This window comes from Falco punctatus (genome assembly GCF_963210335.1).
Source record: "Falco punctatus genome assembly, chromosome: 9".
In the NCBI taxonomy this organism is placed as follows: domain Eukaryota; kingdom Metazoa; phylum Chordata; class Aves; order Falconiformes; family Falconidae; genus Falco; species Falco punctatus.
Genome location: NC_137589.1, coordinates 13,654,037 through 13,677,723, shown reverse-complemented (window position 1 = coordinate 13,677,723; position 23,687 = coordinate 13,654,037). Strand labels below are relative to the sequence as shown.

Sequence of the window (23,687 nt, the reverse complement as noted above, 5' to 3'; positions counted from 1 at the left end):
GTGGTGAAGGGGTTCTGCAAGGGCAACTCAGGCTTCAGGGGAGGTCTCTTCCTCCTGCAGGTCCTTGCCATTGCAAGCTTCCATTCTTTTGCACTATTGGCCCCCATCCCTTCTGCATGTGCCCACAGGGGAGTTTTTGGCTGTTTGGCCATGAGCTGTGGGTCCACTGCAGACTGTGCTTAGAATCAGCTAACTCCTTCTCAGCCTAAGGAGCCTTCTCACCACCTCCTGCAGCTCACACACCTTGCAAATATGCAAAATGTAATTAGAAGGAAGTGTTAGAGCGGCCCCATTACTACTGATGTTGCAAACACACTGCTGCTTGGTTTACACAGCAACATTTTGGCAGCATAATTATGTCAGGTAAAAACAGAGAGAAGAGTACAGCTCCAGCATCTTAGTTATGACAGGCAGAGTTGGCAAAATCAGCTGTTGGTCTTGTTGAGGTCACAGTGAATCTGACATATTTTTTTCTGGAGCAGAACTAGAGTTGTACAGGGACTGCTCAGTTGGCTGGCAATGGATAACAAGCTGTAAAGGTAAGAAAGTATAGCCAGGGAGCAACGAACAATTGGAAGCAGTACAATTAGCACACAGGGATCCACAAGAGGATGACCTCCCCCTTTTTGTACCTTCATAATTTTCTCTAGAAGAGAAACTCCTACCAAATTCACTTGGCTATTGAGGATCTGCCACTGAGCAGGGTCTATTTAAAGTTCACAGCAACTGAAATGAGACCACTTTCATAGTAATTAAATATGATCATTAGGAACTTGGCTGAGCTGCAACTAAATTTCTCAAATGCAGCCTACTCACAAGCCTTCCTATACTTGTAAGGACATATTAAAAGTTAGTATCAAACTGTTTTATTACCTAGAAACATACCAAATAAGAAGTGACTCAGCAGAAACAAAACCTCTGCTTTTATTGCTATCGAGCTACCTTTTACCTCATAGTCCTTAGAGGAGTCAGGGTTTGCTTGAAGATTTTGTACTGTGAAGTCAATGAAGACACCAAGTTCTTTTTCCAAAATGAGAAGATTGAATCCCTGTTTTAAATGGGGGGAAAAAAGCACTGAAATTTCAGGAACAGCACAATTTGTACTATGATAAGATGTGAGCAGAATGAATTATGACTCTGATATTAAGTACTTCTGGTCCATCTACTGCTCTTCCCTCAAGAGCAACTTCAATTTCCATCTCCATTTAGGATAAAAAAAAAGACTGAATTGGAAGTGTGTTTCTTCTCCAATTCAGTTTTCTTTAAAACAGAACAGTGGAGTTAAAAATGGCTTGGACAGAGGGCAAGGAACTATGTATAGCTAGAGCAAAGTCAGCAATATTGTAGCATAAAAACATACACTTGAGTTTTAAAATAGAAATTGCATGCCTGGATTTTAGCAAGGAACCACTTACAGCCCTTTTCATTCCCTGTGTAATGGACAGGATCAGAAAAAAACACAAAATGTATGTATACCACCTAAGTCATTGTCTAACCATATGAATTAGAAAGTGGTTTTAGTAGTGAAAACTCCTTAACAAGTCAAAAACCCGCTAAACTTCCAAAACTGAGTAAGGAGTACAGTTGCAAGAGTGATCCCTTTCTATTAATCTATATTCCACTGGGGTCTTAAATCTGAAACACAGTGGTATTTTGATAAAATGCTGCCCAGGAACAAAGTACCCGTCACATCTTCATCGTGTATGCTCTTCAGCAGTCGCTTTTACATTACACAGCATGTTTTCTTCTCAGGTAGTATATTCTATCTCCTGCTTCTTAATTATTAATTGCTTAAGCTCCAACCATCATCTGCTTAGTTCCTGCAGTGTTAAATTAGGCCATTTTCTGTTTTGCACAAAGATCTTTAATGGTATAAGCATACTGCTCACTAGTCAAAGCTACTTACTAATTTTGAGGAGTTTTTTTTGAGTACCCCATCATTTCATTTGCACAGATGCAATGAAGAATCCTTTCTAAAGGCGCAAATAGTAACATTTCAACATTAATTTTATCGTTTTATTTCATGCAAGTGAAGGGTGTGGCTTCCTCAGCCTTGGTGCGTCCCTAGGCCCCAGGGTCTATTTCATGTTTAGTTTGCAGTTTGATGCTTACGTCCTTTCACTCAGAATTGACACCTACAGGAACAACATTGTTCAATGTCAAAGTAACTGCAGCTGAATGGATCACGTCATTAAGCATGGACTCACTTGTTGATAAGTTCCCAAGTAACATGTGACACCAAGTAGCTTTCATAACTGTCTATATGGGAGGCCAATTATGCCCAAAATGACCACACAAGTTCTTTTATAATATCTACATAAATATGAGTCTTCTACATCAGTCACTCAAAATCTGATGTTTCACAACAGCACCATCTATATATCTGTAAATTACAGCACTTTCCACCCTATGGCAAACCATCAGTACTGTTCACACTTAATTTTCCACACCTAGCTTTTCTACAGCCATACTGGTCCTGCCACAGCTACTCCTGCATGCACATAAGCCTCAGGCTTTGCACAGAATGAAAGCAGATCATGAGCTGGCATATGGGACAGTGACTGGGATGAAAGCACAGTGTAGTGCACAGCGGGGAGAAGTAAATAACGTGGCATCACACACTGCTGACATGGGGGGTATAATGGCTCGGTAGGCAGGGTTGAAGGGAGATGCATGACACAGCAGCATGGAGGACCAGGGGCGAAGGAGACACAACACCCCTTCAGAATGTGGATGTTGACATTTAGAAATGTTTTAGCTGTTTTGTTTGGTCTCATAAGGAAAAAGGAGAATGTAAATTTCCACTGGGAAAAGTAAATGAAATATATTTCTGTAAATATTAGTGAAACTGGATACATCGTCTATATTCAAATTAATTCTTTTTTTTCCCTTTGTATCAGAAAATGCAGGATTCATAGTTATTTTCTCACAGTTTCAGCTTTGACAGATCGCTGTTTTCCATGAGGGAAAAGGTTTCCAGAGGAAGGAAATTGACAACTCGTTGTGGCTAGCATGCCCAGGAGAGCAGCAGAGGAGTGGCTCCCTCATCCATAGCTCACCAGACAAAACAGCTTCTTTACCTGCAGAATTTTAAATCATCATCTTTAAAGAATTTAATGCCTCGCTTCTGTAGTGACAGAATTTCAGCATGTCACCCTCTGGTGGTTACTAAAAGCAAATGGAAGCTGTGAAACACCTGGACCTTTTTAAGCTTTTCAGGCCACAGGGCGAGCCCTGCCTGCAGGCTGACCACCAGCCCTCTGCAGGGGAACAGCCGCACGTCTGGGCAAGGCAGGCAAGCATGGCAGTGCAAAGCCCCTTCCTCCCTGTCTGCTGGCATCAGGCTGTCCCCTGTCCCTAAAGGCCCCGGGAAGAAACCATTGGCCAGCACCTGCAAAGCACCAGTGCTGCCACAAGGTCAGTGAGGGCCCTGCCTACTCACCTGCCTGAGGAACTTTCTGGAAGCCTCCAGCAGCTGCCACCACTGAGGGCCGTTGGCAGGACTCGGTGCTGCGCTGTGGTGGTGCAGGGCTGGCCGCCAGCCTCTCTGGCTGGCACAGCCCCATCCCTCAGCGCCATGCTGCTGCGGCGGCCACAAACCCTGCAGGCCCTTGGCGCTCACCTCGGGGTGCCACCGACATTTGAGGCGTTTGGCACTACTCGATATTCACACTTAGGCAGCGGGGACTCTGAGGGGAGCAGGCTGGGACGGGGTTTGGGATGAGGGGGGGGTGCAGCTGGCCAGGACCTCCCAGGTGGCCCCCAGGGCTCAGGTGGCACCTCAGGCTGCGTGGTAACATCCCCTCAGCTCCCGCCGTCACCCCCAGGAGAGCAGCAGCGTGCAGCTAACCTAAAGCGAACGCCTGTATCCCACACGTTTCCTTTCGTCTCTCCCTGACGAGTCAGTTTCCTCTCTCCCCAAGGACTCGTTCGCGTCTGCGGGGCAGGGGCAGGGGCAGGGCTCCTCTCAGCGCCCAGCTGACGGCCCCACCTGCCGCAGCAACGGGCGGCAGCAGCAGCCCCAGGGCGCCGGCACGCGCCCGCGCTGGGCGCGGGAAAACGGCCGACGGCGCGTGCCAGCAGGCGGCCGCGGCGCTGAGGGGAGCTGACGCCGGGCGCCCACCGGCGGCCAGCCGGGGCCCCGCTACCCTCCGCCGGCCGGCGCCGCCTCTCTGGGGGAAGGCGGACAGCCGCGGCGGGGCCGGGCTGGGCCGGCGGGGGCGGCCGGCGGGGCGGGGCGAGGCGGGCAGCCCTCAGCGCCTCGGCCCGGGAGGAGCCCATGGCACCGCCCGGGGAACCGCCCGCCGCCGCGTTCCGTTACCGCCTGGCCTAGAGGCAGGGCTGCGGCCCGAGCTCCTGAGCGACCGCGGCCAGCCTCTGGGGATTGGGGTCAGGGAGGGCCGGTAAACTCTTTACTCAATCCCATTTGTGAATTAAAGCACGGGTTTAGCATCCATTCTGCAGGTTTAATGAAGTTTTAAGTGATGCAGCCTGCCTTTCATTAACTTGGATGAAATTTCTGGAGTGCCCCAGGGTGGCGGAACTTCAGAGGACGCTTGGCTGAAGTCACTTGAGAGGCGTCAGGCTGAGCACAAGCCACCAGCGTCCCTCCCGCTGCCCGGCCCGGCCGGGGGGCACACCGGGCCCGCTGCTCCCCCTGCCCACCCGGGAGAGCCCACCTGCAGCCCCCCAGCCACCGCACCCACCCGGCGCCCGCTGGAAACCAGGCAGGCGCTGCTCCTGAACATGCACACAGTACGATTTAAAATCCATCTGAAGCTTGGGCTCACAACCTTTTAATGAAAACAAAGTATGTTCTTTACATAGTATTAATTTTTAAAAGCTTGGTAGTTGTGAAAGCAGCGCTTTCTCTGCCAAGAATTTTTTACTCTCATGGGACAGAGGTAACCAAATCTAGCAAAGCACACGGAGCAAAGACCATGAGAAGATTTACCCAGTTGACAGGCAGAGGAATTGCCTCATTTTGCCTTCTATTTTAATAACAAGCTGCTCTTCTCACTTTCCTGGGTTGAACAGGCTGATCTCACCAGTAAGCTATTTTTCCACTCGAGCATCTGCCCAGCCAACTTGGAGGGAGACCATAGCACCAGGCTGGGGGGTTCTTTTGTCGTATGAGCAGTCGCGAAGATCACAGCTGTTGCTGCTCTGCACCTGTACAGCCTTATTTTTGTCAGCAGGGCAGGCACTGCTCTAACTGCAGCTGGAACATAACACAGCAGCGTTACTGCATTCCTTACTGCATTCTGCTGATGCAACAGTTGCCTGCTTGTAACCTGCAGCCCCGTATCAGATACTGCTACTGTTAGTAACCGGCCACGTGCTTTGCACTGAGTCTGCAAGGCCTCAGTACTGAGTCATGCCAGGTTTGCTTTGGCTGAACATTTGCTGACCCGCCTGCAAGTTTTCTTTTGACTTCGCTCAGCTGTTACAGCATTTTTTCCTCTGACCACATGGTTGCGGATGATTTGGTTTTACTTTTGCTTATTGTTGTATGGTACCACCTTAGCTGTGTGCAGACCGGAGTAACAAGTAGTTGTTCTGTGCAGAACAAGGTATTTACAAGCAACAATGTTGGTTCTAACAATGCAATGATGTAGCATGAAGAAATACAGGCCTGGGATGAAAGCAGAGGCCTTGAGAGGTGGAGGCACAGGATGCAGTGGGGAGGAGTACACACACAAGATGACAAAAGATGAAACACAGGCTCGCCACTGGAGAGCCCACAGTTATAAACAAATCAACAATTGTTTTCCACTAACACAAAATTCAGACCTAGAGTTATACAAAACCACCTTTTCATGGATAACAGAATGAAGAACAAGTTTCTAGCATATACAAGATACATTATATATGGTAAATTTAGATAGTATGTGGAGTTGCAAACCAATGATGAAAGGTGTGAAGCCTGTTAGCAAACATAAACAGGACCCCAAGTAGATCTTGGAGTAAGAAAGATGCAGCCATCATCATCACACTCCTCTCGGTAAGATCCCATGTGCTGGTGACCAGCCTTAGCACCCCTACCATTGCGCTGAAGCCACCAACCTGAGGACCCTGAGGAGTAGCGGCAGGGTGGATGTAACACCAGTAAAGGGCGAAGAAGCTGGGAAGTGTGTGTATAACAGCTTTAGTTGTATTATCATTCTTATTATTATTGCAATTCTTTCTGTACAGAAGCATTTTTTTCTGTAATAATTAGATCTGGACTACTGATTCTTAGATTAGACTTAATATTTCAATTATACTAACATGTTATTTGCTTTCTATATATGATTTGTTTCCTCTTTCTTCATAAACAAGATTTTAAGCCTACTCTACATTGTTGCACTAGTACTCAAAGTGGACTCAGAATCAGAGACGCAGAATGAAGGTCCTTGCATGTGGAGGAGGTTCCAGACTACAGATTACTTCCTTCGAAGAAAGTACAAAAAGAAAAATAAATAATTAAGTAGTAAGAAGAGAATTTAGCAAGATTTAAAAGTTGTTATGGTAATGTGCTCTTACATGTAAATTAGTCTGAGTTTAGGCAAATTATACTAAGAGCTGCCAACTGTTGAAGGAAATTTTTTTGTGTGTGTGTAGGAAAAATTGCAAATGTTGTAATTATTTTTTCCCCTTGTTTTAAAAAGTATACACTTCTTACTAGCAGAATAGCAGATCATTTGTTGAATTAACTCAAGACATTTATACATTTCTTTGAAAGAATCTTTGTATTCTTGTAAACCAACTCTTCCTGCCTCCACCCTGTTCTATAGATTTATATTTATATCCTGGGCAAACTTGGCACCCTGGGGTGTTAGAAAGCATGGTTAAAATTCATATGATTGTTTAGCCTTCCCAGTGGGGAGGGGGCAGGAAAGAAATCAAAGGGATTTTTACAAAAATTTCTGCTAACTGCAGTAACACCTTTAAAATAAAGGTTAAAATTAATTAAATACTTGACATTGTGATGAACTTTCACGGGAACAAGGATTCAGAAATGTGGAATCTATTGCAAATGCTGACTAAAAATACCAGTCCTTAATAATTAACACTGAGCTGGACTTACACCAGAGCAGTATACATTTCTACGAGCTGCTCTCTGAATTTGTGTCACTTCCATATGCAATTAAGTTCAGTGAGTCCTGTTTAAAAGGCTGACTTTCCTAACTACACTAAAGCCCTCACCCATCCTTGGATGGACTCAGAACAAGTGGTGTGTGACCGTGCAGGGGTCGAGCTCAGTGGTGCTACTTCATGGGGATATGAACTGCTGTTCTCAGCACACAGACTGCCCTGAGCCTGAGCCCAGCACTTCATAGGGTGTGCCCGAGTGTGCCCACAGCTCCAGTTGCCCCCTCACTGCTCTCTGTGGCTGGACATCCATCTGGCAGCTCCCTCCCTGTCACTCTGAGGAAGCCACAGGGTAAACAGCGTTAAAGAGAGACCTGAGCTCCCCTGAAAGGCATGTGTGATGTGCCAAGCAGTGAGCAGCAAAAAGGCTGGCTAAGGAGGTTTCTCGCCAGCCTGGTTTCGTGTGACCTGAACAGCTCGAGGGGATAAGTTTGAGCGCTGAACTGAAGCCATTTCCAGCCATCAGAAGCTGGAACTCTACCCAGGGTCAAAATGTGAGAAGGATCTGCTGCCACAGCATGTCTGTCTGTCTGTGGTATTTGTTCAGTGTTTTTGGAAATGCAGTCTAAGTGTAGCAGATTATTCAGAGAGGACTCAAACTATTTTTGAAAAGAACAGGAATTATTTTTAAGGGGGTTGGTAGGCATGTGGAGGCTGGGAGAAAGCAGGGAGGTGAAGGGAAGTTAGAGCTAGAAGAGAAGCAGGAAGGGGATAAATGGGTATATGGTGAGCTCTGAAAAATATATTCCAAAAGTATGGAAGAAATGGAACTAGACCCCTACTACCATCCAAAGAGATGCAAGGAAATCCTTCCGTAGCAAGGAGAGTGCTTTGGCAGTGGAAACCCTCTCCCTGCCCCACACGGGAGCCAGGGTCTGGCCAGTCTGCCACATTAGGATCACCAGCCAGGGACACGACTCTTTAAGCCCAGCTAATCCTGAAGCACAGTGGTGTCTGGGGCACTGCTGGGTAACTGAGGAATTAGGCTCAAAGTAAAGCTGCTCCTGCTGCATGTGCACGCTGGAGAGCATATGTGCTGCCACAGACTAGTGGCACAGTAAGGAGTGGGTGCGCTGATGCAAAATTTGAGAGACCAGTTCTTGTAGACATTGGAGGGACCTGTCGCTACTCCCTCATGCACTGCGGTGAAATTTAGCTGCCTGGTATGTAAAGGCTAATATTTAGTAGCAAAACATTTAGAGTGAAGAGTTTCCAGCATTGTGGGGCAGAAAGTTCCACAGTTTAATTCTGTGCTGTGTTAAAAGGCATTTCCTTTCGCTTATTTTAAATTCTGTTACTTGGTAATTGCACTGGGTTCCATTTTGTAAGAACAAAGGAGAGCTCTGGGAGAAATGGTCATTTCCTATGTATGTTTTCCACGTCACATGAGTTTTTCATTCCCAGTTGTGTACCTCCACTCATTATTTCTTCTTCAAACTGAAGAATTCTGAGCTATTTAACCTCTTCTGGGTATTCCATATTGCTGCTTATTCAGGGTATAAATCAGAAGAAAGGAAGAAAAAGAGGCTGGTTTTTTGTATCTGTCCCTGTCTTGCTCTCTCCTAAAATCCATGCTGTATTCAAAACAAGGCAACATCATAGATGCACCCTGTGATACGAAGATGGTTCCTGTTTTCTTCTTCCAGTTGTTTCCTAATAACGCCTAATGTTACAATTGGTTTTGTGCCCTCTGCTGAAATTGAATAGTCAGACTTGCTTTTTTTTTTTTTTTTTTTTCTTCTGGTGGCAACTGTTAATTTGTAGTCTAACTCACTGTAGGTATAGGGTTATTTTTCCTCACATGCATTACTTCACATTTATCAGTGACGAGTTTTATTGGGCTTTTCATCATGTTGTCATTTGCAGCTCTTTGCAGTCAGCTTTGTATTTGACTATCGTGCATAACCAAATACCACAGACTGCCAAACACCGCAGCCCACCACCCTTTCCACCCACCACACTCCTCTTGTCAAGTCAACCATGAACCCATGCAACAGCACAGCACTCGGCCCACACCCCTTGGTAGCTCAGCAGTGTCCTGTCCTGCAGGGATGGGATCGTTATTTCTGTTTAGCTTTTCTCTTTTAAGCCCTTGGATTGAAGGTTATCAGTCTGATACAGGACTAGGACTTTCCTCTTTATGTGTACCTTAGGGTGGATTTAGTGAAAACTTGGATTTTTTTTTATTTTGACAAGTACGCCCACCCTTCCCCCCACCCCCACGGAGAGTAGTACAGCATTGGGATGGATTACTTAGAGAGGCTGTGAAATGTCCATCCTTAGAGGTTTAAAGACTTGGCTAGACAAAGCCAGGGCTGCCCTGACCTGCCTTGGTCACTCAATTCACTTCAAGCACAAGTCTGGGCTAGACAATCTCCCAAGTTCCTGTCAAGAGACACTTGCACGGCTTTACATTAACCGCATCACGCCTACTGCTTACTTACAAGCTCCTTTGGAGTTTTAAGAGCAATCCTTACTTATGGTTTCTCTTAATATTACAGCAGCTGGTTCCCCACAATATTTGGCCAAGTACCTCATTCAGCTGCCTATGTTTTATTACAGTGTATAACTTCCAGCAATTTCCTTTGGAATGAAGTTAAGCTTGCTTGCCTGTGGTTAGCAGGATTACTTCTGAACCTCTTTAGAAAGCACGTGGTCACAGTCTTTCCTCTAGTTCGAACTGTAAGCGACATGTTATAAGCCAGAGCCATTTGCTGACCTGCTTTAAGGCTCTGGTCGACACCAGTTGGGCCCGATAATCATTGACGATCAGCTCTTTTCACACCTATACAGTTCATGCCTTGACACTGCCACCTCCCCGACACTTTTCCCTCCGCCAAGTTCCCAAGTGCTTTTAATCAATAAGCTTTCTGTCTCAAAATCCTTCGTGAGTAGTAGCAGTAAGAGACAAGGGCACTGTGTGCATGCCAGAACGCTGGTGGTGATATCTCTTTAGTAAATCTTGTGTTTAAATAGAAGTGCTGCAAGAAAGCTAACTAGGGACATCCTACATTCATGCCCAATCTCTTTCACAAAGTCATCTGTGAACTCCAGCAGGTGCGGTGGCTTTTCTCACCTAACATAATCCATTTAACTCTATGCGGGATACAATCTAAAACGTTATCTTCACTTGCTTTTCATAAACCCCCATATTCTCATCCCAAATCCCACATTATTTCCAACAACCTGTATTTCAGAAGATCTCCTTTGAACACTTCTGCCACTGCCCAGAGCGTGGTACCTGTCACACAGCAATACGAGCAGTTCGCAGTTGGTGTGACTAGGACAACACAAACCAGTATGACAGCTTCCCCAGTTGCAGCGAACTCCTCTGATCTCTCAGTGCTGCATCCCCTGTGTGAGGCTCCAGGTGCATTTACAGAGCTCCTTGTAGGAACGAGGCATTCCAGAGCCAAGCGCACACACTCCCCTCCTTTGCTCATGCACGCACAGCAGAGCAGATCTCCCTCACTGCCATGGGGCAGAGCACCACAGAGACACGACTTCGGATGTAATTCAACAACCCTCAAAGTGCTCCGGAGAGCCGCAGAAACTCAGCAAGGTAATTCCCCGGGGCTGCTGCCAGTGGCAGGGGGGATCCGAGGAGGCAAAGGCACAACATGGCCCCGGCAGTTAATGTAGTTCTACAGAGATAAAGGAGTCGGCATGAAACCTGCTGGAGGGACACCTGAGCCAGGGATCTTGAGGGGCTTGTTTTGGCAAGCTGTACTCAAAGCCGTGAATGCTCCTGGGCCTCCTGGTTCTCTCAGGAGAGTAAAAAGGGCAAAAAGAGTGTAATCTTCCTTTTGTTCCTTTGCAGTTTGACACTTATGATGATGGTTATTCTGAAACACTGACAGCAAGAAATTATGGGTTTCACACTTTTCACAGCACCTTAAACAACTACAGTTATAATCTAGTGAGTATCTGTTCTTGCAATAGGACATCACGGCTGCCGAGTTCGCTTCTGAGTAACCAGCCTCCTATTTTCTACTTCTGCCATGTGGTACTTTGCAGACCGGTCAGTGCCGGTCCTTACTGTGATGGGAAAATTCAGGATAACTCCATGTCTGCTTAGGATTTCTGTGGCATTGGCACTGGAGAGGTGAGCCATAAACCAAGTGCCATGAAGCTGCCTGGGACCTCAGACCGATGGAGGCAAACCTCAGCATCCTGAAACAGTAGCCATTCTCAAGAGAGCCTTTTGAGTAGGTCAGGATAATTCCCCCCCCCCCCCCCCCCCCCACACACAAACAAGAGGAGAATAGAATAAATTCTTCCTGGTGCTGAAGAACAACGAGGACTTATCTCTTGTAAAATCTTATTTCAGTGGTGATACTGAAATGACATGGGGAAGAGGCAGAGAGGGCAACAAGGAGATTTATTTCTTAGCTGCACACTACAGTTTTCAACTGAATTCAATGAAAGAGAGCAAAGCAGCTTCCAAGGAAAGCATCCGGCAGCCCTGTGCCAGCGTTACTGTGGAGCCTGCCGTCACATCTGCAGATGTTACACTGTGCACTGCCCAACTTAAGGCTGACTACTGACCATAGATGCATCCTGCTAAGTTCTCAGTGTGGCAACCGAGTTGCTTATGGCGCAGTAGCATATGCAATCTCCATGGCAAGTGTTCAGAGGTGCACTTTGCAATGTGCTAAGAGATAACAACCTAATCCTAGATGGCATGTGGTACTACTGGAATCTCATTCGGGAAGTGAAAGGCACTCGTGGGCTAATCGCTAGCCCATTTGGAGCCCCTCCAAGTCCTCAGCAGCATCATTATTTAGAAGAAATACTTGACACTTCAGATGAGGAAGTGCTGTGCTGGCAACCATATGCCAGGCCCAGATGCCGATCCATCTTCTGATATGTCCTAAGTTGTATGATGGGTCTTCTTCACCCTGTCAGACCACTGTGTCTCTGATTTCATCTCCAGATGAAACTGATTAGTAATTACTGTTACTTTCTGTCCCCACTGCTGGTCACAGATGGATGACAAGTTATTTAGCATTCTAGTGCTGAAAAAACATTTTCTTCCACAAGTCTGAATCTCTAGAATTCTTATTTCATCTGCAGGACATGAACAACTCCACAAGCTCCTGAAATAATTTGACATTTACTTGCGTTGAGGAAACTTTAATTAAGACAATGCCTAAGGCTGTGCAGAACAATCCTGCTCTTCCAGATATCCTTGTTTTACATATGCCTAAAATCCTATTTGAATGGGAGATGATCTCCACCTCCCTAAGAGCGCAACTCCTGTTTGAGCAGTCAAACCACACAGACAAAGTGCAATTAGTTTCTCACAGATGACAGTAGGTAGGTAAACCCAGGTTCACAGAACTCCTTCGCATCCCTTGGTTGTATCGTTTCCACACCTTAACGCAAGGGTTTTTTGCTAGACCCAGGAGAGACAGTACATTCCAATGGCGCCGCCTGCTCCTCTTGCTGGAATGAAGCTAGTGATGGCTCCACAAACAGGTGGGTTTTGAAGTCAGGCCCAGGAAAAACACTGTGGGGTTCTGGTGTCAGCAAAACCTGGTGTTCAGCAGAAACAGCCTGAGCAGGTACCCTCCCCCGCCGCCTCCTACGCTCTTCCTTTGTGAACAGCTTGAGCTCCTGGGCCAGAGCCCGAGACAGCCGCTTCTAGTGACCTCAGCAAAACCCCTATGAACATGCCAACTTCTTCAGATGCATTTGCATCTTGCCCCTGTTCGGCAGATTTCCAGTGCATAGAGTTGGCCACATGGGCCTCCTCAAGCGCACCTCCTCCAGGTGCGACCTCATGCTCACGCTGACGTTAAGAGGACTTTTGGTCCTACCAAGACCTAGGCACATACCGAGCATTTTGCTGAGGGTTTCTCCCAGAAAAAAAGTGTCTAGGCTGAGCTCGGCTCTAAAGAACATCAACATAATGCAGGACAGACTGACATTAATGACTTCAAGGATTTGAATTCAGCATTTTGAAAACCATGTCCAGTGAAAATCCTCACAGAGAGGGGCAGGACTGTGCAGACAGCTGTGGTTCAAGAGCCACTTCATTAGGTCCCAGCTAGCAAAGTTTAGAAAACCAAAGTGCATTCTAAGTGATTTTCAGAAGACTTGAAAAAGCTGAAGCACCATTATATATGTTAATCAACCCGAACAAACCAGTTCTCCTGAGAACTTCTGAAGGCTATTGCAAGTGTTGCATAAAAATACAGTTGCGGTGTATTTCAAATTTGTATAAACCATTTAACACTGTACACCACCACTAGCACAGCCATGTATTGACGTCTTCTTCCGAGGAACATAAATATTGATTTAGCGCTCTCAAGAGAATAATTTTTTTTTTTCTTCTTTACAGCCTTATACTGGATGTATAATAGACTAGCAGATCATTCCAGAGTACTGGTTTGTCCCAACAATTTCAATTGATGTTCTCCAGGAATACACAGATGACACCTGAAGTCCTGTATGATGCTTGGTTTTGTCTCAAATTTGAAATGATACTTGAAGAACCACTATAACTTGCACGAAATAATGAAGGAGGAAAATAATTACCTGGGATAAAATAGCTACAAATTCATTCTTGCAAAATACTCGATAAGACTCTCACTGTAATCTACGGTATCACGAACAAAAAAATGTTGCTTTGCAAGATGAAGCTCCGTTTCAAAACCAGATGTATGATATGCATGAATACACTCAGCACACAAATTCCAATCGGATTTTTCCATTAGGAAAATTAATTTTTTCTTATTAAAAAACTATTGCCAGGTTTTAAAAATAGTTAGGGCAAAGGAGACTACAAACAATAATCACATCACTTCTATTTAATTTACAATGCTCCATTTCTGTTGCTAAAGTATAATTTCATTATAGCACTTCAACCTAGACAAACATGACAGCATTTGTAATTTGGATAAGCTAGCTTTGCCTTGTAATTCCTTGCTGAATGAAGACAAAAATTCAAAATACGAAGCCAGCAAAATGACACCAGATGTTATACAGCAAGTTTATGTAATACATCACTAAACTACTTTCTGAGGCTCAGAAATCTGAATATCAGCCTTTTGAACCTAAACTCATGCCTCAGAGTAAAGCTGTGACACAAAGTGATCGTACTGCAAGTTTTCCTTATGGTTTATACTTAAAATTCCATTCAGAGACTATAAATGAAACGGCAGACCAGAAAACAACTTCGGCTGGGTATTTTAAAACTTTTTACCCCAGAAACTTTCAAGAGCCATGTTTGGGATCCGAGGCCAACACCACATCCATGAAAAAAACCCGGAGTTCCACAAATTTGGCATCATTCCCAGAGGCAGTAAGGTGTGTGCACAGCTCCGGACAGGTCTCATTTGATGCAAAAGCAACTCCTTCCTTTTCTTTCTCATTCAAACTTCTGCTGTAACGCCCTTCACCTTGAATTTAATGCATTAGGTACTGGTAACAGCAGAGAAACAAAACTATATATATATATACAGATATACATTTCTGTGTGTGCGTGTGCACATACATACCCACGTATTTTTCATCAAGGTTTGCTTTCCACCAAGTAGAATACTGTAACGCTGAAGGAAACGGAAGAGCAGCAACTGTCAGTAGGACATATCTCACTGTCACATTCACAAAGACAGGCTAGTTGAATAAAGAAAATGAATTTAATTGTTAGCTGGAAAAAAGTAAAATTATTTCTAGTATCTGTGGGTTGGTTTGTTGGGGGGGTATTTATTTATTATTTCCTTCAAATTGCAGCCCTTGCAGCTTTTCTCAAGTTTTAGTTTCTACTGATTAAGCATCAGTGAGTTTGAAGGAGAAAACAATGCAAGCTAAGAACCTGTTGAATAAATCTGGTTTGGGTCTTTAACAAAAATATTTCTCCAGGTGGTAAATATTCATGTCCACCACTAAACATAAACTCTTTGGTGCATATTTGACTCAAATCCTTCTCCTGGTAAAACATCCTCTTTTCAGTGCCCTTATCTTCAGTGGTGAGAAAACAAATTTAATCCTCTGAAGAAGATAAAGTGACAACAGCTAGGAAGTTCAGGGGAAAGACACACACACAAACTATTATTACTCACTCACCTGATCTACACCAAACTGTTGTTCTAGGGCACAACCACAGGGTGAGCTTTACAGGTGGAATGAAGATCATGTAATACACTCCACACTCCAGGTTCACACTCTTCCTCCCCACTTTCAAAAAACTAAACGCAGACACAACTAAGTTTGCTGTCACAATACAGGAAACAAAGAATTTCCACACTAAACAGTAAATCTAAATAGAATTCCTGTTATTCTTTCCTTTACTCCAAAGAGAGTCCTCTTGGCTGCATCATCTAGTTTTACTCTGCCACAGTTTACTTTTTTTAAAAGTTAGTATTTATCCAATAATGAACCTTCCCCTAAATAACTTTGGGCCACCTAAGACAGACTAGATTTTTTGAGTCTATGCCATGGGCGTAAGACGAAATAGATATTACTGTCTGAACGACTCTTTTTATTATTTACTAATCTAGCTTTCCACACATCTCAAGAAATTCTTTGGGCTTTAGTCCTCTCAGCTGATGAAATAGGAGTTCAACATGTAGTAGCAATAGTTGGGGGTTAGGAGACTTACAGATACAGTTTGAAAGACAAGAAGTGAAAGACATGAACATGTGTCTTCCAAATTTAAGGCAGTCTCCAGTGTAGCTCACTTTCCTCCCAACGAGGACGCCTTTTTCCAGGGCTCCTTACAACATCCTGTGCATCACCAAGAGAGTGCCTGTTATCACAGGCAGATACACATACCAAGCATGGCAACGCAAAGCTTAACCTATAGCTGCAAATTAAGTTCAGTTTTCACAGTTGGAATAAAGACCCTTGCGGCATTAATAAACCAATCTACTCTTGGATAAGGACTTCAAGCAGTTGCATTATTTATAATGGTTTCACTTTTACTTCCAGTAAGACTATCTGCACCTGCTGATGCTGCAAATGCCGTAACAGATTACAGTCCCTTAGACAGGGGACCTGTAGGGCAGTAAAAACCAACACATATGAACGGTAGCTGTAAGAATCCAGTAGTGCCCTTTAACCAAAGATGAATTAACACATTACACGGAGGAGGAGTAGCAGCAGCAGCATCAAGAATTACATTGCCCTGGTTCTGAAAACACTTGGCTAGTGGAATCTGGGGCAAATTCCCATATAATTATCTTCAAAAACCCAATTAACAAGCCATCCTATAAGGCAAGGCTAGATGCAGAAGAATGGCAGCTGCTTAAGCCCTCTTTGTCTTTTGAGCTCATTTTCTTTGCCCTTTAAACAAGAACGGTACCATCTAAATGAAAAAAAAACTTTACTGAAAAACTGTGTGGCCTTGCCTGGTAATAGCCCCAGCTGAGTGTGTTTTGGCTTCTGCTGACTCAAAGGAGGAATTATTGGGAGGAATTATTGATGTCCAGGAAGGAAAACTGAGGGAAGACAGAGTACTCTCTAGTGCATCTGAGACCAAAAACATCTATCAATTCAGCGAGGTACCTGAGCCTGAAAACACGGTTAAAAGCAAGAACTCTTGTTAGTGTACTGGATTACAGAAAAAGCTAAAAAATGTAATGCCCTAAAATTGTTATGAGAATTCCCACTACCTTCTTGCCCAGCCAAAATGGCCATGCAGTGGTTATTAAGCTCCCTAGCAGAACTGCACAGCTCCAGCTGCACGCTTGGCACAGATGCTTGGCTCAGGGGGAAGAACGAAGCTTTTATACCTTTGTATATCATCGTCCAATCTTCTGCTCAGAGAGACTCAATCTGCTGACAGCACAAACCCCATTCCATTAGGCTAGCTTGAGAAATCATCTCCAGCACTACCTGCTTCTACATTCAGCTTTTGGTAAATCAGTGCTGTACACATCATGCAAGATCATTTTGTTATTATGCAAATCACGCATTTCAGAGCACTCAGAGTGAAATGATTCATGTGAAAGGCGATGACTCCCAAATCTTCTACAGCAGCTCCACAATCATCCCGTTAATCTCAAAATGCTGACGTCATCTCAAAGCCCCCGCACATAATGCTTCCTGTACTTATCTACCAACAACATAACCAAGAGGAAATACTTTTACAGAACTGTTGGGTTTTTTGTGGAACACATTTGCTTACGTAAAGCTGTATTTGCCTCCTACAGTGGCACATACTAGTAACATACTGCTCCATATTTCAAACTTCAGTAACATCCCTTTAGAGCACAGAAATAAAGCTACATTACACTGATGCTTGTTGAAGTGGCACTGAGATGACACATCACATTTAACTCGCTTTACAGCTTATGAATTATTGCGTATTGTACCTGCATCTAATTGTATCACTTAAGAAAAAAAATCCATTGGGAAAAAAAAAATCCACCCTGCAATTAAAGCATCATTTGTATTAACAGTGCAACGCTCACAGTAATTTTCTCAGTTTTTGCTGAAGAAAGAAGCCAGTAACATCCCCCAAGACATGAAAAGTATCACCATAAGGAAGCATGTTTTTGTTATTCTAACTACAGCTCTTTAGAGTGGTTACATGCCCCTTCAGCTGAAAGATCAACAGCAACTTGTGTGGAGTACTCCAAAATGCATCAAGAGATTGAGCACATCATCTCCAGAAAACTCCAAGGCTTTGTTGGTTTGACTGACCACACAACCTCAGGTCCAGGCACTGAATTTTGTGGAACGCTACCATCAAGATGCTCCTCTATTGCTTTTTTTTTTTTTTTTTTTTTTTTTTTTTTTTTTTAATTCTCCCCCCCCCCCTTCTTTTTTTTTCCTCCTTCCCCTTTAACAATTTACCTGACACTGCCTTTCTGCAATCACTCAGAGGAGTGTTTTATTGCATGTTAAAAGACAAGATATGTATTGAAAGTAGCAATTTTATTTGAGTTAAAATTATTTACAAAAACCCAAAGACATACTTCATGAAACTGGTACAAACTATTTTTCCTGCCGTTGGCTTTTGCTCCAAAGATCACAGCTGAGAAATACTGTATAAAATAAAAATAGGATTGGATTCAGAAAAGTACTCTACTGTTCTAATTTCCAATTGAGAGTATTTACACAAATATTTACAATGGAAAAAAGTTACTTTAAAACTTTAATTTGCAAGTTGGCCTCAAGTACCCTTTAATGCAGAGTTATTTGAGGGTCTAACACACAAAAACGCACTGCAGTTCACAGGGTGATTTCTCCCCCCACCCTCAAAAAAAAAAAATCTGCATTTGTCAGTGCTTGACAATTAGTTACATTTAAAAAAAACTGTTAAACACTGAGGTAAAGCAATTCCCAAACAATTACCAGTGTAACAAAGAAAGGTAGTTGTCCCTGCTTTCCCCCATCATCACATCTGTATTTTATTTTTTCTTGCCATCTCTCCACAGAAAACTACATAATCAAATCAAAATTTTATAGTAAGTGAAAATCTCTAAAAATCAGAAAACTAGAAGGGCAAAATATTCAGTGATTTCCTCCTATCATTTACATACAGCTTCTCTCTCTCTCAATAATGATTTTTTTTTTTTAAACAAAGGGGAATACAACCTCAAAAACTTTTCTGAGTTACACTGATACACTAAGTTTTAGAAGGTGATGAGAGAAAACGCAAAAAAGTATGACCAACATAGGATTTTTGCCGCTAATCAGTTACTTCCTTACAGAATTCCCAACAATCTGCATTATCAAAAATAGGAAGACATAGAAGGCAGCCACTGTATGTAAAAAATTTACAGCTGGCACTGATACAAAAGCACGAGTTCTTAACTTTATACATGGAGATAACACAAGATCTAAAAGCAGGTTAGATTTCCTGTTATTTCCCCCTCATTATACATAGAACTAATATTTTTATGGCTTCAAGTTTTACAAATTCAATGGAATAACATGATGCAACTACCTATACAGGTATTTAAAAATGTCAATGAAGCAGATCTCAGAACAGTCTGCAAATATTCAAGACCACCTTAATAAAAATAATTACCAATTCTGTTGGTCTGAATAATGAGTGCAAGAAAACAACTGTTTAAAAAGTCATGTATTTTCTGGGATTCTTTGTTCCACTTAAGTCTTCAAACACAATGCTTTGCTGTGAACTAGACCTCAGACTGAACAAAATCTTAGCTATATCAGCAATTTAAGGCTTTGTGTTGTATGCATTTAAACTTTGTCATACTACAGAAGAATGAAATAGAAAGATTATGTCAGCTGGAAACATTAATCCCCATTGGTGTTTTAGCTTCTTTAAAATTCTTCCCCCTAAAACATCCAAATTCTTTGTATTGAGTATTATAAAATACATCTTGAGTGCTTCCTTGAAACAAATCAAAACAGCATTTCAAAGTTTTTGCTTATTAGAAGTGTAAACTACCCTGGGATTGAATATTCTTTTTTTTAAAATATTTTTTTCTTTCTTTCTTTAAACAGGGCACACCTTTTTACAGTTACTATTTTTTTTTTTTTTAATGGATAACATACCCTCAAATGGCTTTGTGTGTTTATGGGTTTGCATGCTTCTTGGAACTACCAAGTGTTATGGTCTATCAGTTTACAGTACATGGGCCATGATAGTTTTAGAACTGAGAAATAGTTCAGCAACCTAATTTCAATCAAAACAGTATAAAAAATAAACTATCCAATCCTCGCCTCTTTGGATTCCAACAGATTTTAAATATAGACAGTAGTTAAAATCACAAAAGTATTTAAAAATTTATATTTTATGATTTTGGAATAATCTAGTAATAAAAAAGCAAGAACAAATTAAACTCAAATAGGAGCGGTGCTGCTGTCCAGAACTTCTTTATTAGAACATTTGTTTGATACCTCAGTAGCTAAGCTGCCTTTGCACCTGGCTGGCATGAAACAGTGGCTCAACAGTAAACAGCAGTTGCACTATCAGCAGCAAGTTTTTCCCCTTGAAACTTGTCACGAACAAAGCAAGAAAAAAAAAAAGATAGGGAGGGTAAACCCTGCCAAAAAATATTTAAATACTGCACTGCATCATAAACAGCATGGTTTCTTTTCTTTATTTACTTTCCTCAGAACCTTTTCCCCCTCATTTTTGATAGTTGCAGATTGATGTAGTAACTGTCTTTTAGAAAATGCTGAACGCATGGTTAAGAGACCAGGTAGCCTTAAAAATCCGAACACGAATGACACAGATGAATGCTCTTGGTATATCCTTCAAGGACTTCTTTCATGACTTCTTCTTTTGTCTAAGGGTAGCTCCAGCATTAGAGTGCCTGCAGCGGAAGTTAAGTATCTAGCAGTGTTCCAAGTATTCAATCACCCTAGAGATAGATTTCTGGCCTGTTGTTCCAACAGCACACTGGAAAATGTAACAGAAAACAGAAGTAACAAACAAGCATTTGTAATACCTCTTTAAAGTACTTGAGAACTATGCTCATTTCCAAATTTTAGTATTTAGAATTATGTGTCAGTAAAAGCAATTAGGTTCAGGCAGAGGATTCAAAAGTATTTTCCTGACCAGTCACAACCAAATGAAATGAAAGTAGCTTCATTCCCCATTTACTACCAAAGTAATGACAGACAAATCGGTTTTCAGTATTTAAAAACAGAAAACCATCCTGTGCTCTTCTAAAGACACAAACTGAAAAACATTAAGTGCTTCTAAAGATGTATGGACTATTAACAGAAAACACAATTACAAAAATATTGACATACATCAATTTAAAACATGTATTACTTACAGTAAGATTCATAAAACTGAGAAATTTTTTGAGCATTTCAGTCATTATCGAGAAGTCCCCTTCAGGTAAGTACTCCCTCACAGTAGTCACATTGATCTAAGAAATAAAACAATCCATTTTAATTTGGGAAATATTTTTCCAATACAGAACTGTATTACTCTGCATGTGAAATGCAGTAAGACAAGTATATTCACATCATTATTAAGATGGCTTTCGCTGTCATCTCTATGATTTAAGTCTCTCAAACAACACTCATATGTTTATGGTGTTTCTAGGAAACAACAATTGCTAAACTCTTTTTTTTGGTTTGGGGTTTTTTTGGATTGGTTTGGGGTTTTTTGGGTTGGGGATTCCCATTAAAGGTGATCACAGCCATCAAACCTCTCCGGAACCTAGAGGATTATCAAGAACAAAACCCACCACCAGATCACTCTCCTGACACGTAGAGAATCTCCCTTTATAATTGTTAAGGGTTGAGAATTATTGAACTTATTGTCAGTATCACTCCAAGCACTGAAATTGTATGGAAGCTAATCAGTCAAAAGGTACAGAACAGCACGTGAAAGACCACTTCTGCCAACATGATGAATTTAGACAAGCATGAAGGCAGGTCTGAACCTCACTTTCATTTGAGTATATATTTGACCAAAAAGTTTATGAAGTTCTCGGCCATTAGAGTTCCACATTTTTAGTTCTATTATGTATTTCCAACCTGAGGCAATCATCTTCAACTCACATGGACATACGCGACTTCATGTAATTTCAATGGAGGTAAAAATAAAGCAGACTGATAAAAATGAATAAACAAGTCTGATGTTAACTTGCTTATTGAAACTACCGAAAAAGAAAGCGAGTTTTAATTATAGAATAGGTGGGCCCATTTTTTTTTCCTTTGCCTTTCCAAAGCAAGTTCATTTGTTGGCTAAGACTAAGAGTGGAAGGGAGAGAGAGGCAGAAGAGGTTAAATATTCAATTCCAACTGGTTTTGATAAACATACCGATGTTCAGAAAATTTGTTTCAGATGGAATGCCTCTGGCAACTTTTCACTAAACTATATACATCAGTGTAGCTTCATCAACGTACCAGCTCACACTGAACCCTAATTCAGTAAACCTATTCAATACCGCGAATTATTGCTTCACCAAAACTCATACTGGACTTCAGAGCAAGTTATTGACTTATTCCCTTACTGGACTCTCTTGGCAGAGACAGCCTAGAAGCAATGCTGTGTACGAGGCCACAATGCAGTCTTCCATGTGCTTCCCAGCATGCTGAAGAGCTGTAAAGAGAGACAACAGAGTGTATTGTATTCTCTAAGCAGCTGGTATCTTTTACTGCTTCAAATACAATCTTTCATTATCACTTCTCAGAATTCTTTCCTCTGAAACAAAATGAGCTTTTGGGCTGAGACCTCAGAGGCAAGAATCAGACAAACTCTGTCTACCTCAGCAGTACATTCTTGAACAGAAACATGGTGTTCACTCACCGTCAACCCGCTATGTTACACAGTATTTTATTAATAACCATTATAGTGTGCAAACTCTGTGCTTAACACTCCAAAATACAAACACAAGTGTTTCATGTGATGCTACAAGCCAGTAAGACTTCCACCAAAAGTTATATCGAGGATAACATATACAGTCCCATTTGCTAAAGACTCAGCATTTCTGGGCAAACCACAAACAGCTGCAGCCACCATGACGGAGCTACAAAAAGGACAAAGGATATAAAGCAAGGTTGGAGAAAGTCATATACCACACCTACTATTAGAAGACCATAACGCTATTAGAAGTAATACACTGCACCTACTATTAGGAGATTAAACCAAGAAGGACTGACGTTTCAGACATGATACATTTTCCAGAGACAAACTACGGTAACTCAGCTTACAGGTACTTAAATTCCTGGAACAAACTACTGAAGACGCAGCACATAAAGGCTTTACATAGGTACCTGAGATACCACCAAATGGAGGGAGAAGAACTCAGACAGAAAGAAGACGGGGACAGGAGAAGCGTACATGAAAATAAGGAGCGGAGGAAAAAACCAAATCCCTAAAAGCAGCATGAAACAAGAACAGGTCATGATACCCTGGGGAAAAAAAAACCCACTAAATTAAGCCAGGTAACTTTCAAGGACTGTTTCAGAAGAATAAGGTAAAGCCCTAAAAGCCATCCCTCCAGACTATTTCTTACACAGAACCTCTAAAAAGGTGTGGGGTTTTTTGTGTGTGTGTTGGGGTTTTTTGTTTGTTTGTTTTTTAAGAAGGAACTGATCGAAGGTACATAAAGAAAATAAAAAGTAGTCTAACTCTTCTTCCACTTCTCATGCTTCAGCTCTGAACTGCTCCTACTTACGATCTGTAACAGTTTCACCTGGGGAACACACTGAGGAAATCTCAGCCCAAGAGACTGCACGTCAATAGGAAGCAGAAGGTGGGAATTTATGCAGTCACAAGAGTTCTTTGCTTTTTCTGAGCTCGTCACAACCAGACAACATACCTTTATTAAGATCAAGTTCTTCATCATCTTCTTCTTTCTTATCTTTCTCTTCAGTACTATCTGGCTTTTCTGTGGAGACCCACTGTATCTCCCCACTTGTCTCTTGCCATTCCCCACTCTTATCGTGCTGAGCAGTAGGAGCTTCTTTAATCAATTCGTCTGTCTGGCTCTCCGCCAGCTGTGCCGCTCGCTCACACTCAAGAAATAGCTAATGGGGAAAATTTCAGGGGAATTTCTATTAGAAATTAAATCCTAAACACATTGAATCACTACTTGCAAGTTTATTTCCTCTTCACAATTCACTGCTTAAGACAGTTAGTCGTCAATACTTTTCTTAAT

At 42.5% G+C, this 23,687-nt stretch overlaps 1 protein-coding gene across 3 annotated transcripts in view; it reads right to left on the bottom strand.

Annotated features, from left to right (window-relative positions):
* Positions 1-18,002: 18,002 nt before the first annotated feature.
* WAPL (WAPL cohesin release factor) overlaps positions 18,003-23,687 on the bottom strand; it is a 73,349-nt gene continuing 67,664 nt past the window's right edge. For all 3 annotated transcript variants that reach the window (XM_080402778.1, XM_080402780.1, XM_080402779.1), the window contains 4 exons: positions 23,349-23,556; positions 22,038-22,126; positions 20,847-20,942; positions 18,003-20,464 (listed from right to left, as the gene is read on the bottom strand). In XM_080402778.1, coding sequence (XP_080258904.1) covers positions 20,399-20,464; positions 20,847-20,942; positions 22,038-22,126; positions 23,349-23,556 — 459 coding nt within the window. In that variant the 3' untranslated portion in view covers positions 18,003-20,398. The remainder of the gene's footprint in view (positions 20,465-20,846; positions 20,943-22,037; positions 22,127-23,348; positions 23,557-23,687) is intronic.